Source organism: Habropoda laboriosa, unplaced genomic scaffold (assembly GCF_001263275.1).
Source record: "Habropoda laboriosa isolate 0110345459 unplaced genomic scaffold, ASM126327v1 scaffold96, whole genome shotgun sequence".
In the NCBI taxonomy this organism is placed as follows: Eukaryota; Metazoa; Arthropoda; class Insecta; order Hymenoptera; family Apidae; genus Habropoda; species Habropoda laboriosa.
Genome location: NW_017100221.1, coordinates 1126531 through 1144275, shown reverse-complemented (window position 1 = coordinate 1144275; position 17745 = coordinate 1126531). Strand labels below are relative to the sequence as shown.

Sequence of the window (17745 nt, the reverse complement as noted above, 5' to 3'; positions counted from 1 at the left end):
TACTGAAATAAAAATTACTTTTTGTTTTGAACTTTTTTATTCAACAATAAACATTGCACTTCGTTATTTTGTCACATTTTCAAGCAGAAAGCACAAACTTATTTTGAACAAATATATTAAGGTATGAAGTTAGGTTAGGTTAGTTCATGCTTTCCTTTTCATAATACTAACTTTCATTCTACTATTTTCAAGTTGAACAACAACAACAACAACAGATTACTTGTCCAAGTATACAACACGATATTTTGTTAATTAAAAGTAACAATTGTGACGTACTAAGTGTTATAAATAATATACACACCATAATAAAGTGATCAGGTCCTCTTAAAGAGCAAAGGACATGTCACTCAAACAGCAGGTCAATCATGCAATCTCGAAATCATGTTTCATTTGTCCAATGAAATTATGCGTGGCATCGTAACGAAGGGTCGATTTGAGGAACGTTCCCAATTACCAGAGGCACCCGGTGTATACATGGTCAGGGGTCCGTTCAAACGAAACGACCGAGATATGACGTCTCTGTTTGGAATAGCGAAGGAAGACACTATATAATTGCGTGTTTCCGTTTCAGAGTACTGGGGTTACCATAGGCAGGGTTCGTGTCAAGCTGGCCTGGGCGCTGCTATGTCCAAGGTAAGTGTAAAGGAAAAATATTGAAGCTATTAATATGCTGGTGATAAATATCAAGCAGAAACATTCTAAGTGGATTCACTGTAACACTTGGAAATTTAACTTTCAGCAATTTTAAGTAAAATGTACATTTTTTAGTATCTAGTTGTAGATTATAGGATAATGTCAGATTTCTTTCATCTGAAGGAAACCTTCATAATGAAGTGTTTAAAAGATTAAGAATAAAGAGATTGAGGCTTTTAACCTGTGAAGCTTTACAGGTTATGTTTGAAGAATTGAAAGTCCAGGATAATGAGCTATTTACATAGCATCGTTAATATTTGTCATTTTAAGGATTCTTTCTTTTAAAATTTACACAGAGTTGTACAATTCTTCTAAAACTACCTAAAATTAATTTAAGACACTGTAACATTCACCGCAAAAAAGAAACAGTATTAGGTCATCTCTATAATTTTCATCCTATCTTTATTAGAACAGTGCCAATCGATTGGTGAGTTTCTCCCGATGAAAATGAGTACAAACACGACATTAATCGGACTACTCTTAACAATAATCACTGTTAAAGGCACTCGAAAAATTTTGGGATATTTAATTTGATGTCTGGTAAAACTAATCCGATTTATGTCGTGTTTGTACTCATTTTCATCGGGAGAAATTCTCCAATTTATTGGCACTATTTCCATGAAAATAGGATGAAAACTAGAGAAATTGAAATTTGGGGTATTGAATTCATTGCAACGCAGGCAGAATCCTTATCAAGTGTCGTTACCTCACTCTGGCTTAATCTATTATCTTTCCTCACCAACCTGCTCGACAGTCAATTCATAGAATCAAAACGTCACCCTGCTCGCGAGAATTGAAACGCACCCACTCGATTCTCTTCAATTTAACCGAGCATGGGTGGACCACGTGGCCGGTCGAAGCTGAAAGATCCAGCCAGCGGTGGGATACGCGACCGAGGGGGATTAAAATTCAGCCTTCGAAACTATTGAAGTCAACGAGTGAGGCCAAATACGAGGAGGCTTTCCCGGGACCTGGCTCTCTACGATCTCTAACTGTTTAAGTCGCTGGCGTAAACACAGAGGGCCGGTGGATATAAATACGGTAACCCCACGTGTCCTGGCGGTTGCTACGTCCTGAAAGAGTTAGGAGGCGACACGAGGGGTCGGCGAGAGAGCCGAATATGGCCAGGAATGTGAATTCCTGCCTTACGCACCTCCGACCGTGGTCATTCGTATTCGTGGTGCATGGCGAAGGTATAGAAAGCCGTCGTCGTCGTCTCTCTCTCTCTCTCTCTCTTCGAGTGTACGATTGTCTTGTCGAAAGCTCGATTTTCTGGCCTGGTCGGCAGATCCTGAGGGTCGATCGGCCCGAGACTACGTAGGCGTCGACCTACGGCTTTTTTACTCGATTCCACCGGCAGATCGGCTCGTCGACTCGTGCGTGCAACACGTTCGTTCGTTGCACCTGCGTCCACGGTGATACCTTCTTCGCTGGCCGGTGTCGCGATAAGTATCGCCGGGCCAATAGGTACGAATTCGAAATTGGTATGTCAGCGTTTTATCTCTCCACGCCGGTGAACTGAAAGGGATGGGACGAGGCTGTGTGTACGTGAAACGTATGAAGAATGCGGTTGGAGTTAGAGGATGGTTTAAGGGATGAGTTAATCTTTCGGGGGAGAAAATTATGGTTTTCCCTTGGAAAAATCGTCTGGTTTCCAGGGAAAGATGTTGGGTTTGTCGGAGGGCGATTGGTTGGATTCGACTAGGGATGAGATTAGATTGCCACGTTTACCGAACATGGAGTTGAAATGTTCTTGTGTGTTTGTTTGAAAGCGTGCACGGTTGAATGTGCTCCTGGGCGATGAGCTTTTAAGGGAGCCGTGGCTTAGTTTCTCTTCCAGGAATTGTCGGAACTCTCGGCTTGTGCAACGGAAGATCCTGAAGATCGCCGTTGAAAGGGATGGAGAATGAGAGCGAGTGAAATAGATAATGTCTGGACTGTCTGAGCTCTCGAAGCCGACAGACTATGAGTCATCGCTGAGATGTGTGAAGAGTTGAATGTTTATAATTATTGTTTTATTGTAACGAAAAGGTTTCTAATGGATTGGTGAGATTTTTCTGAGGAAAATGAGTCCAAACATGGCCTCAATCGGAGCACTTTAAGTTAGTTATGTATAGGGTGTAAAATTAGTAATGCACACCTCTAGGAAGTTGTCGTTATAATTAATATTTTTCGTTAATATTTATTAAGGTTTTTTCGTGAATGAAATGTGATCACAACAACTCTAAAAATTATCATATTCTATTGGCACACCCGTCACAACCCTCATAGGTGCATCTAAAGCAGCAAGAATCCAACATAACCTAAAAGTATCCTTATGATCGCACCTAAGCAATCATTCTTCACCTTAGATTGTATCTGCAGTGCTGCAGCTCCTCCAGTATAAAATACAAGTTCCTGTTGATTTTAAAAAATTAATTTTAATTTTAATTTGTAAAATTAATCGAAGTTTTATTAACGACATAATTTTTACAATCCATATCGATCTTTTCTACTTTTATCGCTACAACCCCGCGACGATAAATTCCAACGATCCGCCATTCGATCTCATCCTTCAATTCCAACGCGATACACTTTTCCTTGGCGTACTTTCTTCTTCCGGGACCGCGTGACCCAGAGACTTGGATCTAATCTGCGGACGGCAGAAGAAGAAAGGCAGGATTTCCGCTCACGGTGTTCCAATCCACACTGGGAGCGGCGTTATCGCACAGCGGGACAGCTTCGATTGCCGGCAAAGAAATAGTGGGACAATTCCGTGGCCACTCAGCCGGCTATCTCGCCGTGGATGTATAATTCAGAATTGTCCGGCTATATGGCAGATGTTTAATGCATGTCGCGGTCCGTGGCTGGCTCTAACTTCGCCTCGGCCGTCAATGTTAATACCCCACCCCCGCTTTGCCAGCGGTCAATCGTGCCTCTTACCCACGGTTCGCGGATCGTGAAACGACGCTGGCGCAATGATTTTAGGCAAATTCGATTCTTCGGGTCTGGCCCTCCGTTCCACGTCCCTCTTCTCCCATGGTTCACTCTCTCGCTCGATCTTTATTCGCCGTTTTCGGAGTCGCGCCGAGACTCCAACAGCTGGCCACCGCTGACGAATTCTAATGGGACGTTTAACCCTGCGATGAAGACGTGTCTCCTCTTTTTAATGGCGTTTCAGGAAGCCTTAAGATGCGGAGGGTTCATCAAAGGGTTTTGCAAGGTGGTTGAGTTTTCTTTGGTGAATTGGTTGGGTTAGTGGTTCCGTGAAGATATTTCGTGGGTGTACTCGTGACTCAATAATTGAGTATTCAATTGAGTAATTATTAAGTGTTAAGTAATGAGTATTTATGAGTACTATTGAGTAATTACTATGTATTAAATATTGAGTATTTAATAGAGTAATTATTGATTATTAAGCGTTGAGTAGTTAATTGAGTATTTATTCAGTAAGTATTCGGTATTCAATTGAATATTAATTGACTATTCAGTATTTAATTGAGTGAATATTCAATATTCAATTGAGTATTAATTCAGCAATTATTAAGTATTGAGTATTTAATTGAGTAATTATTGATTATTAAGTGTTGAGTACCCTAATTGAGTAGGTATTCGGTATTTAATTGAGTATTAATTCAGTAATTATTAAGTATTAATTGAGTCATAATCAAGTATTAAATGTGGAGTATTTAATTGAGTAATTATTAAGTATCAAGTATTGAGTATTCAATTGAATATTTGAGTAATTATTAAGTATCAAGTATTGAGTACTACCAATACATTAACAATACCATATCTTCACCATTTTCTCCAACGTAAAAACGTCCTAAAAGAAACAGGAAAGCAGCACGAAGCAAACTAATTTTCATCCACCACAAAAACCAGCAGAATATTAGGCAAATTTTGTTTTTTCCATAGGATAAAAGATCGTTCCTTTTCAATGTCCTTTTTTTTTTTGCCATCGACCGTCTGTTCGCCGACTGAAACCGCTAGAAGAATCTCCCCGCGTGCACTAAATCTCGAGGCCGGTGATTTAGAAGGCTCCTCGACGCCATTGAGTATGCAATCGACCATCGATCTTCGCGTTAAACTGCCGCTCCTGGTATCTACCTCTGTTGTACCTGGTTCCGCGCGTTATCCCCCGATCTACAGAGGATCTAGTCAAGATCGATTGATATCCGGCCGATACCAATCTATACGACTTGGAAACGCGATCATCGATCGCTCTGTTCGACGAACGAACTCGTATCCTCCGTTCTACGGCTACGAAAATAACACCGGGGAGGTCTTTTCGTGAAATCTCAATGTTACGCCGGTATTCCAGGCTCGGGAAAATCATTTTAGATCGCGTTCGATAGACATTTATCTTTACCGCTCGATCATGCTCGATCTCTTGCTTCGGAAACTATTGTACAAAATGACGCTTGAAAGTTGTTCAGAGTTGTGCACCTTAATTATTCCCCTCGTCAGTGGATCGAATCAAAATTTTTTTGTATCACATAATATGGTTCAAAGAGACTTTTGACATGATTACGGTAACTTTTCTGTCAGTCCATTTTTTCTCAAAGTTATCGGGGTCACTTTCAAGCTTTTATAGATGAACCTGTCATTTCCTTGGGACCATTTCTTAGCGGATATTGAGACGAATTGAACAAGTTTAATAAAACGTATCCTTATTTACTCGAGGGAGTAATAAGGCGAATAAGTTAGTACATTTTCAGTCATATCTTTTCTGCAAGTCACCTTCAATTTTAGTGCACCTAACCGAAATATTCTTTCCACATTGGTCCTCAAAAAAAAAAAAAAAAAAAAAAAAAACATAAAAACCACCCTAAACTCGAGCTATCCTAAACGTTCCTCAGCTTGTTGAAAAAAGTGCTCGGTGAAGTCGTCGGAGGAATTATTGGCCGCCCTAGTACGTGCGGTGGCACGCACATAAATACACAGAAACTCTGGCATAAATTTGAACCATGCTCCCATACATATTTGAGCGACCGGTTATATTTCAATCTCGGATGGCCAGTTTCCTCCCCCTCGCGATCGGCGCCAGAATACAACTCGTGCCGGTCGTGTTTCGTGTAGACCGGCCGGGATACGACCCACCATTGTCTCGATTGCAAATTTTTCGCGTGTAGAAGCATCGAGGCGAACGCTACTCCGTAGGGGGTACATCGTGTCGGTTCGGTTTCCCCTTGCCCTGCGACGCGTCTCATGCGCCGTTCGGCCCGCTTCTGTGTTCACCCGTGTCGTACGAGTTCGCTCGACAAATGCACGTATTTGCTTGGCTACCGGTTCGCTAATATCTCCGGTGTAGAAGCAGCTGAAGGAACACGGGGTTGCAAATTTCGTGGGAGTAGGGAACGTTTGTTATCGTTGATAGGAATTTTCGTTTGATCGTGGTACGAGGGTGGTTTTTAATGGTAGATGGATCTTGGAAAAGTGAATTTTTATGGAATTTTAAGTGTGATTGGAAAATTGGGGGTTCTGTGGAGCTCCGAGTGTCCTTTTATCCCTTTGGGGATGCAGTGGGTTGCAGTGGAAATTTTGTGGACGATCGATAGATGAAAAAGAAAAATTTTTGTGCTTTTGGAAAGAAAATACGTCTGGCTATTTGTTTTTGTTGAGACACGAACAAAAAGGAGAATTGTCCTGGATAAAACGTTAATGGTAGCACGATTATGCAGAGGGTTGAAACTTAGTTAGGTCTAAAATGACTCTTTGGCAATTATTGTAAAAGCGAATTTTTATTTAATTTAAAGTATGATTGAAAACTTTGTCTGCTATAGGTACTTTTCTTTTAAAAGTTGCTCATGGTGTCAGTGTTAATATGTTCTATGTTATGAGAAAAATAAGTTTAGGAAGAATTTTAAAAATAAATTAAAAAGTTGCATTGGAATATTTAATTGTAGGAAGATGTTAATGATATTATATTCTCGTTATTTTAATCTATAATATTAGGTCGAACTCTAAATTAACACGAATAAACTCAGAACTTTTTAACGTTCCAAATAATCACTTGACCTATCAATTTGGAAATGATTAAAAGTCCAACATTTGATATTACACGATCTAATATTTATTCATGCTAAATATAATCATAAAAATACAATTAAAAATGAGGAGTCTCTCGATAAATAAATTAAAAATTCAGTTAAACTCCTTGAGACCGATATTTTAGAATTCACAAGCAACCCTTTCGTGACCACACTATTTTTTCTAAAAATTTATTATTCATCTACCAATTATCACTTCTACGGTGGATCTCAAATTGAGATAAATTGTTATTCGAGCACACAAATGGAATATTTGCGTTCCACTGTTCACAAAAGGATTAATATCTTGCTTTACAACAACGAGTCATACTCGTAACATAGATTCTGGTCAAGCTGCAACGAAAATTACTTTAAATTTTAACTTTCATAAGACTAAGAATTACCAAACATAATTAATCCACGATACATTAGCTTTTCCTACATAACGCACTACTGAAACAATAAACAGCTGTCGCCTAGATGCATAATCACCAAAAAAGTCATAAACCAAAGGGTTAAATTAGCCTCAGAATTAATCCGAGTCAAAAAGAAATTTCGTTGAGTTAAATTACCCTCAGAATTGATCCTACTAAAAAAGAAATTTCGATGACTTAAATTACTCTCAGAATTGATCCCAGTGGAAAGGAAATTTCGTTTGCGAGTGTTTCTCGTTGGCTAGAGAATTCCCGTAGCCTAGTGGTACGCGATGGGACAGAAAAGATCACGGTTATTGCACCGTTGCACGCAGAAAGTGCATGAGGACGTTGGGCGTGCACGTGACTCGGTGGCACGTTTGACATTGTTGGCCGACGAGGAGGGTCCATTGTTCGCGTAGCGTGCGAATCGGCCGCATGAGCCGGCTCACAAATAATAACATTTCTGCGGGACGATAAATAAAAGCGGGCCCTAAAGTGCAGCACCAGGCTGGCGCCACTATAAGCTGCATACGGAGGAACCGGCTGCATGCACTCGATGCACTGACGTAACCGAGATGCTCCGCTGATACCATCTTTATGTCATAGCTCCGTTTTTGCTCCGACGAGGAATTAATGGGCTGCGGCGCTACTCTCGTGTGTGCGATTTCAACGCGAGCAGCTTCGAATGCATTCGCTTTTGGTGAATTCGTGAAACGAGGGTCGATGACACTTTTCACACGTTTGAAACGTGTATGTTAGTACAGCATTTGGCAATGTTCTTCGGTGAAAATATCTTTTTTCTGTAGCAGAGTGAATTAATTAGAGGGTTGCACTACTCTTGTGTACTCATTTTTTGAAAATTCATGAAAACAGTGTTAACGAAATATTGTTAATAATATGTCAGTATAAAAAGTGATATAGTATAAGTAATTAAAATGTATGTATTAATACAGCACTTGGCACTATTATTAAAAATAAAGATATCTTTTCTCTATAGTAGGGTGAATTTGAAAAATTGGAATCTGCAGAATTGTATTTATTTCTGGTAAACAATTATATTAAACACCATTATTTATATTAATTATCAAGTTATGAAATAGTCTCAAAATTCATCATTATAAAATAGTCTAAATATTACCAAACGATTTTCATCTTCAGTTAACTCACTGACCCAATCTATTCAAATTTTCTTTTAATTTAACGATCACTATAACTCAATTTCAGAAAGTTATCGAGCTGTCTCCTTTTTGCAATAAAGTGGTTCATTTACCAAAGTAACGAAAAAGATTTTTTTAAGAAAATTAGTCGAATTTATTTGTTGCAATAGCATTTTCTTCGAGAATGAGAATTAACAAAGAAAAATGAACTTTTTAATACAATTCGAAAGCAAAATAAATCAGAAAAATGTTAGAAATTCATAAATTAGAAGAAAAACGAGAAAAACATTATTCAGTGAAAGTAACATTTTATTTAAAGCAAAGGTATTTTCAAACCAAAGACAATATTCCTTATTATTAAATTACAATGAAGCAGGTCGTCCAATTGGAATTCCACTGAAAAGATCGATCATTTCGATCGAACAGCTAACAAGGTTTAATATCGAATTTCCGTTTTCCACGTTGTAACTTCTCATAGAAATGGATCCAATTATAGAAATGTGCGTAGTACTAGTCATAGACCGTAGTAAGGAAGCACCTAATGCAAATGTAGTGAGTCAACAGTATAAACTCCACGATCCAGTAGAATTACAGCGCAAAGTCTGTCGTTTGTAACGCGACAGTGCTTACAAGTATCGTCGGGAGCAGGTCCTAATGGAGCAGAGATTACTTATCTGGAGGCCAGTGAAAATGCATTGCTATTATTCTTTCAACATTTTACGCTTCATCTTCTGGACACTTGTGCAGCCTACGTTGTACGTATTCGAAATGGGCACTCTTATACTAATGCTATCGTGTTACGAACAAAGACAGTCTTCCATTTCAAATAATTAATTTAATCTCTTCTACTATTTTACACGTGAAGAGAAAAATTAATTGTATCACATAATGTTCCTTTCCATATTGAACAATTTTTTCAACTGTTTGAGAGATATTCGTGAGTTTCTCATTAAATGGGATACACTCTGGAATTAATTCTAATTAGAATTGCAATTATCGAGGAATTTAATAGACTACATTTGGTCGAAATTATCGAAACTATACGCAACAAAAAAATTAAGACGTTGTTGAGATGGTCTTTATAAAAATTCATAAAAATTTTGAATTTCTCATCTTTTTTTTTTTAAATTTCTAGGTGAATAAAATTCGAGTTTATGTTACTTACTCGAATCATCTGCATACTCGAAGAAATTTGAGAAAAGAACTGTTCCACATTATTGATCAAATTTACCCCAGTTTTACCATTGCACGCAGTTTAAATTCGACATTGCAAAACCTACGCCAACGTAAAAAATAATCCAATGCAACTAAATACTCAAAAATTAAGATGGTCCTGCGAAAATTCGTGTGAATTTGGAACTTTCCACTTGTTCTTGTCGTATGAAATTATTAACATTTACGAATTCGAATTTACGTTACATCCTAAGTAATAGCCAATTTCACCTTTTCTCTCGAGTAAATCACTTTCAAGAAACAAGTCTTCCACGTTACAAAAAAGATTTTCCAATGTTACCATTGCAAATCCCAAAGCAAAACCCAAGATCCTTCGAAAATCAAAATTTCCCAAACATTCTTAGCCTCTTCAATTCTCCTAAAATTTCTCCCTACGAATCGAGGAAACACTTGGAAACCTGAAATCGATCAATTCACACTTCGGAGCCTGGCGAGGCGAAAAATCCTCGCAACCCCTCGTCACGTGGACGTCGCGCGCGTTGTTCAAAGCACGTAACACACGCGCGGAAAGAGAGAAAGAGCAGGAGGGAAGGAAAAAGGGCACTGGCGACACGGCAGCGGCGAGCAGCAATAGGAACGACACAGGGGGAGTCTCAGGTGGCCATTTAAGGCACGGACATTTCGTTCTGTCACCGTGTTCCGTGTTCAGCGTCGGCCAGCGTTGCGAGGAGGCCACCTACGCGCCGCTGCTCCTCCTCCCTTAGCGGGTGCATTGTTTTATAAACGGCCACCATTTCTCATGATAAGCAGAGTAAAAGGAACATAGGCACGGGGCCCTTTCGCTGAAATGGAACCGGGGAATCCAATCCGCTCGGAGTAGCGTCAAATTTTCGCGTTTTACCTTTGTAACAGAAATATTCTGCCGCTTTTATCTTCTCTTTCTTCTGACTATCCATCTTTTTTCTTTTCCTCTTTTCTTCGTGCCTTATGAGAAAAATTTTAGTATCAAGCCTCGGCTCCAATACCGTATAAAAGTAGATTTTAAACGGTACAAACGCTATAAAAGCAAATTTTAAATAGTATGAAAGACGAAAACAGTTATGTCAGTACCAAAAATTACTTCAAATTTAAATTTTCACTTTACAGGGCTAAAAATTACCAAATTCAATTAACCTGTAATAGATTACCTTTAATTACCTGACACAGTGTACTGAAACAGTAAATACTTAACGCTCAGATGCACAGTCAGAAAAAAGGAGAAAAGAAAAATCACGAGTTAAAGGGTTAAATCTTTTTCAAAACTATTCAACAACTTGCCCATTTATCTATCTCCGGTACCAGCCTAACAAATGTCCAACGTCGTATTCGACAGCAAGTCGACTACACAGAGTCCGGTACTAACTTTCCCCCTCGTTCAACTCGCATCTTCACCTAATCTCCTCTCCCCGGTATTTCCGTATTTCTCGTCTCTCCGTTCGATACGTGGAATCCGCGTGTTTTCTCACCGTGAAACGTTCTCTATGCACCGTGTGCACGCGTGGGCGCTACGATACACAGACGCGTAGGTGCATCTTGAGAAGGCACGCCGACGTTGTCCCGCGATTAACACTTTGATCCCGATGATATTTAAGCGGAACCTTGGCTCGAGGCTTTCGACAAAGGTCAACGCAGGGGATGGTATCTGTGGAAGTGTGCTGGAGGTCGATTCGTCGAATGGAACTGAGGACGATCGTCGATTCTTTGCGTATTTTAGCGCGAATTAACCCTTTAGTCGCGGAGGACGTCGAAATTGGGGTTTGATTGTTCTGTTAATTTTGGCGGGTTGAGTGGAATAATTTTGACCGATTTGGAAGGAATTTTGTCGTTCCTTTTTTTTTTTTTTACAAAATTCACAATATTTTGGATCTACACAGCTGAGCGGTTTTCGTATTTTTCTGTGGAAAATCGCGGGCGAAATTTTATCTTTCGTAGGTTCATCGTAAAGAGACTTTTAGTACAAAAAGGAGTAATCAAAATAGGAAAGGAAATATTGTGAATTTTGCAAAGAAAAGAAATTACAGAATTTATTCGACGGTGAAATAACGTTTAAGGTGAGGAAAAACACTTGTTTTATTGCTTTTTGGATTGGATTGGAAGTCCTTTTACGATAAATCTGTGCAAGATTAAATTTCGCCCGCGATTTTCTACAGAAAAATGTGAAAATCGCCCGCGATCGGAGGTTTCAAGGGAATTTTTGGTATAAAGCAGAATTTGGCGATCTGAATGAAATGATTTTGGCTGATTTGGGATGAATTTTGTCATTTTCTTTCTTTACAAAATTCACAATATTTCCCCCTTTTCCACTAATTTTTATTACTTTTCTTGCATTGAATTAACAGTCTCCTTACGATAAACCTATGCAAGATATATCGAAATTTCGCCCGCGATTTTCTACAGAAAAGTATGAAAATCGCCCGCGACTGGAAGTTTAAAGGGAACTTTTACTTTTGGTACAGAGCAGAGTCGATCTCGAAGTTGCTCTACGTGAAGTGGTCAGACAAACTCGAGTACTGAGCGATATTCGTAGCGTTGCTCGCGAGCAACAGCGAGCGCTCTGGCTCGTAAAACGTCTGCCTGAGCGGCTCTGGTGCAGAGCGTCGATGAAACTTGGTACTTGATTTTTTTTTTATTCCAATATCGATAAGAGTAGATATTTCTAATTTTGTACAGTCGTTTATACATATCGCTCTCCCAATGGTAGCTTCACGAATCTCAGTTAAATGCATAATTCTATTGAAAACAATATTTTCTGCTTTTTTCTTGAGTATAAATTTCGTGAAAGTTTTCACGGAAAAGGAAATTGCAGGATGAAGATAATTGAGAAATAGGGCGTGAAAGTTACGAAGGAATAAATTTGAATTCGACAATAAAGTCAGGATTGGACAATTTCGCTCAAAATCGAACACTGTTCTCAAAATCTAGGATAAAAGTCACGTCACGTGAAATTATGTGACATTAAATTGCACGAAAATGTAAAAAAATGTCACGAAAATCTGAAATCCTTTAAACATCAAAATTTCCCAACAATTCTTAACCTTTGCAATATTTCTAAAATTGGAAATTTTAAACGAATCGAAAGAACACTTGGAAATCTCAGATCGATCAATTCACGCGTACTTTTAGCTTTCAATTTTCAGTCCAATATTTTTTCAAACACACATTACGCATTGTTGAATTGAAGAAGTAAAACTAGAGAGGTAAATGGAATTTTACGGTGTTATTCTTCTGGTAGGATGAATAAAACAGCCTGAAGATTGTAATTTCGCGAGAAAAAAGTCGTTTTTCTGCCTCGATTCGTGGTCTGATCTCGTTCATATTGTACGACACAATCGTGCTGGTGTATTCAGTTTTCTTACCATCGTTCACATACGGAACGTTGATTAATATGTATGCGGGACATAATCTTTACTACTGTTGCATCGCCGTTAGATAAGGCTGTGGGAGGCTTACCGTTAGAGCGTGTAAAACGTAAACGCATCGCGTGCAAGGAAGTCGACTTTACGGGCTTTCGACCTCGGCAAGTATGCTGGCAACGAGACCCATCGTTGCGCGTGTAATGGAATATTTGATTATAATAAGGTGTGATAGTTTGATGGGACATGATAAATGGGTTAGAATACATTTCCATTGTAATGCTGCTTGTATGAGTTTCTTAGAGGTGCTAATAGGTAGACGGTTTTACTGAATTCCCGAGGAATGCGGTGCAATGAAAATTGATAAGGTGATATTTGAAAATTGATGAAAATTAATCGCGTGGAAATTGGAAATGAAGGTAAATCTATAACGTGAAACTTGGAAGTGAATGGAAATTGATCGTATGAAATTTGGAAATGAAGAAAATGTAATAATGTGAAAGTTGGAAATGAAGAGAAATTAATAACGTGAAATTTGGAAGTGAAGAGAAATTGATAACGTGAAATTTGGAGGTGAAGAGAAATTAATAACGTGAAAATTCGAAATGAAGAGAAATTAATAACCTGAAATTTGGAAATGAAGAGAAATTGATAACGTGAAATTTGGAAATGAAGAGAAATTAATAACGTGAAATTTGGAAGTGAAGAGAAATTGATAACGTGCAATTTGGAAATGAAGAGAAATTGATAACATGAAAATTCGAAATCAAGAGAAATTGATAACGTGAAATTTGGAGGTGAAGAGAAATTGATAACGTGCAATTTGGAAATGAAGAAAAATTGATAACATGAAAATTCGAAATGAAGAGAAATTGATAACGTGAAATTTGGAAATGAAGAGAAATTAATAACGTGAAATTTGGAAATGAAGAAAAATTAATAACGTGAAATTTGGAAGTGAAGAAAAATGAATAACCTGAAATTTGGAAATGAATGTATATTAATAACATGAAATTTGGAAATGAAAGACTATTAATAACATGAAATTTGCAAATAAGTAAAAATTATGACACTGGAAGAACCATTTAAAATTTCCTAATCTTTTACAAATTGACATAGCTATATACCTACAATTATTCAACAATTTTAAAATCACGTTTAACTGAACAACAAAAGCGAACAAACACCAAAATAAATTCTCCTTCCTCCCAAACGAAAAAAGAAGTCAAAAACAAGATTGAAATCAAACCACATTATTCACCGTTCCAAAATACAGCAAATAAAATCTACACACTTCGTCATCAACTTTCACAATTTTCCATACACAGCGAAACACTCGCCGCTTACGAATTTCATTTTTCTCACGCGTCAGATGTCCCGTGGCGGCAAGTAGTATAGGTCTGCATACGCCAGACGTGTAAAAGCTGCGTGAAAGTTTCGTCTGTGTTGGACGCATGGGAACGACCGATAGTAAGGTTCGGCCGCGATACACAGAGGTATGTCGATGATTTCGAGTGGCACTCGAGTAACTCATGCACCGATTAAGTGTACAGTCGAGGATCCGAGGAGGAGGAGCTTGTGTGAACGTGGTCGAAGAGTGTTGCTTTATCACTGGCCGCCGAATGTTGCGACACGTTCACGATTCAAGTTACACGCCTTTGGAATTTATTGGCTTTAGATCGAACCTTCTCATCCCGCCTATGTATTTTTTTCCTTCTTCAACTTGCAACCTTCGACGTGGAGCTTGAGCAAGTGCAACGGAGTACAGAGTCGTACTTATTACGTCGTCTTATTACACGTTGCTTTCACGAACTATGCAAAAATTTATTTTAAAAGAATGATTTTTTTGGAAAATTTTCAGTTTTGTACAAACATTTTAGTATTTTTTGAGAAATTGGGAACAGTTTTGTTTAATAGAATACAGAAGGATGTGTGCACTTTTTGAAGACAGAATGCGAAGATGATAATAATCAAATTAAAATAGCAAACAAGTTGTAATTTGCGAAAGTACTCAGGTGCACTGAAACACAAATCAACATGTGAAAATTGGCGAGGTTAACTTTGGGTGTTTTCGTTTATCTAAGACTAAATAAGCAAAAATACTTCCTACTATAAAAATTCATTTTATAAAAATAAGCCGCTGTTTCGTCGGTTGACATTGTTTCGAAAATAAAAAGCCGATTTCTCGGGAAAAATGCAGATATTTCGGCTCTAAGGTGCTGAAAGGGTTAAACGTGGAAGTGTAGCCAAAGGCGAGCAGATTTTTAGTAGTGTTATATATTATTTATTAATTTCTATTAATTATTAGCATTACAATTCCCAAACATTCGATCTCCTTAATTATGACTTACGGATCCTCCTCCTACCTCTACATCAAGACATTTGTAAGCCCTAAATATATCTCTGTTTCAGCTTAGTCTCTATGCTACTTATTCCTAACTTCTTTCTGAATCCAATTAGCCACTTCATCGCAATATTTCCATTCCGTCATACGATGTTCCAAATTTCCCTCCTTATCATTGCATAATTTACACATCTTCTTATCTTCCTCCAGTGAAAATTTGTTCGCCTCCCCTAAATCGTCATATCTTAACCTTGCAATTTTTTCTTCACCTCGTTTCCCTAAATATGTCACAAGTAATCATTCAACATATTTCTAATTTTCATTACATCTACTATTGCCCCTTTACCTCGTCCCCCAAATATTCCCTACCTAATGATTCACGTTCAACATATTTCCAATTTTTATCACATCCACTATTACCAATTCTATTACCCCACATTTGCCATACAGAAATAAACAAAATCGTCGTTGTTTTCACAACTAACACGCCAATTACCGCAAAACTCGCTACACCTCACCGTCCCAAGCAACATTGCTCGAGCAATGAAATTTCCTAAAAAAAGGAAAAGAAGAAAAATCCCTTATAAAAAACCACTTAAAAACTACATTCCACTCGACGCACAGTATCTCCATCAGGATTACACCACACTCGACCAGCCAAACATATAACCGCCGTTTGCCAAGTTACAACCGCGTTCCTCTCATTTTTTTCTTCTTTTCCCCCCGTCGAGGATCGAAGAGAGGCAGTTGTTTGGGTCGGGTTGTGCCAGTTGCCAGCGATTCCATACCGGTCGATCGTACGATTTTTCCGTAAAACCGCGTAGATGCTCGCGTATATAGTATACACGATGGGAGGATCGCGAAGGCCACGATCCGCGAAACCGAGTTAAAATGCGTGACGCGAGTGTGCACGCAACGTGGCGCATAGACACGCGGCTAGAATACGTACCGAGAGGCTGATTTATCGCGTGGGCTCGTGCGCGCGAGCCACGTCCCCTTATCTGCGCTATTATCTTCTGGATTGAAGAAAAATTGAACTTTCGTGGGTGCGTCCGTTTCCTGGTTGCATCGCTCGCGGCGTTGAAAAATCGCGGGTCGGTAATCATGCTTGTTGTTCTGCTGGGTCTTGATGCTGCGCGCGCGACCGGTCGGCGCGGGTTTTAGCTGTGGAGTTGTGTCGGGAGAGTTTAATTGTTGGATGGTGAGTGAAGAATTTTCTGATGTTTGTTGCGTTGACTTGAAATTTCGATGGGATTTTTGGCGGAGAAATTTCCGTTTCGTTGATTTTTAAGGTAAAAAGTTGGAGTTACGTTGTAAGAGTGAAATGGAAGAATTTAATTATTGGATATTGTATGAAAAATTTTTATCTTTCTTATGTGTAGACTTGAAATTTCGTTTTCAGTAAAAATCAGTGGGGTTTTTAGTGGAGAATTTTTTGTATGGATGGTTTTGAAAGGAAAAAATTGGAATTGTATTGGAAAAATAAAATGGGAGAATTTAATTATTGGATATTGAAGATCCAATAATGAGATTTTTCAAGATCGTGTCGTTGATTTTAAAGACAGCAGAAGAGGGAGGAAAGATCTATTAATTGTCCATAAAAGACACTTCTTTGGATAGAGAGTTTTGTCGTAATTAGGATAAAATGTGACGAGGTTTAAGTATATTATGTTATTTAATAATGTTGTTGGTAGTTTAATTCAAGATTGACAATGTGCAGGAAAATATTGAACAGGTTTTATAATTTGTCATGAGAATCATGACTTAAATACAGCAGAAATTGCTGTGAAAACTTTTTGTATTTATTAAATTAATGTATACACTGAATAAAACTAAGTGCATAAAAAATGTCAAACAATGTTATTAATTATACGATACAGCTGTCAAAAAACAATAGTCTATAAAGTAACATGACACTCTTCGATTTACTGAAATATGAGTGCACATAATTCAAAGGACTAATTAAAAAAAAAGTAATTAATTCGCCCAATTCAGGCAACTAAAACGAAAAGAAGAAAACTAATCGAAAACCCACTTTTTATCATCCTTTCAATAGATACAACACTTAAGTTACAGAAAACATCCTTCTAATTAGCCTAAGTTATACGAGAAAAAAAAAAAAGGAATAGCACAAGAACGACAAGTACGTATCGCTTAGAAAGGTAAAGAATAACTTACAGACTCAGGTGAAAGAAATCTGAAGAAGCCTGCCAAACATTAAGGAAAAGCATATAAATTTCAGTGATAAAAAGAAGAAAAAAAAGGCCATCGTAAAGTGTTTCCCTGTGTTAGTTATTTGACGTCGATTAATTTCTCTAATGGCGCACCTTTCTATTCGTTACAGAACGGTGAGAGGCTCTTCATCGGGGCGCCAGGAAGTTGGTACTGGCAAGGTAAGGTTCTTTCTTCATACATTCTGCTTCTCAAGTACAATTTAGGTCGACAAATTTCACAATCGAAAACCACATCGCAACGCGACACCTTATTCGACTTGTAAATGCTTGTATTAGTCTTATTTCAATTTCCGTTTAATCGGGTAGAGAATATTCGGAGACGGTG

The 17745-nt window shown here is 38.3% G+C and overlaps 1 protein-coding gene across 1 annotated transcript in view; it reads left to right on the top strand.

The window, feature by feature from the left end:
• Positions 1-574: 574 nt before the first annotated feature.
• LOC108571040 (integrin alpha-PS2-like) overlaps positions 575-17745 on the top strand; it is a 31216-nt gene continuing 14045 nt past the window's right edge. The window contains exons 1-2 of the mRNA XM_017933010.1: positions 575-633; positions 17531-17579. Of these exons, the coding sequence (XP_017788499.1) occupies positions 625-633; positions 17531-17579 (58 nt within the window). The 5' untranslated portion in view covers positions 575-624. The remainder of the gene's footprint in view (positions 634-17530; positions 17580-17745) is intronic.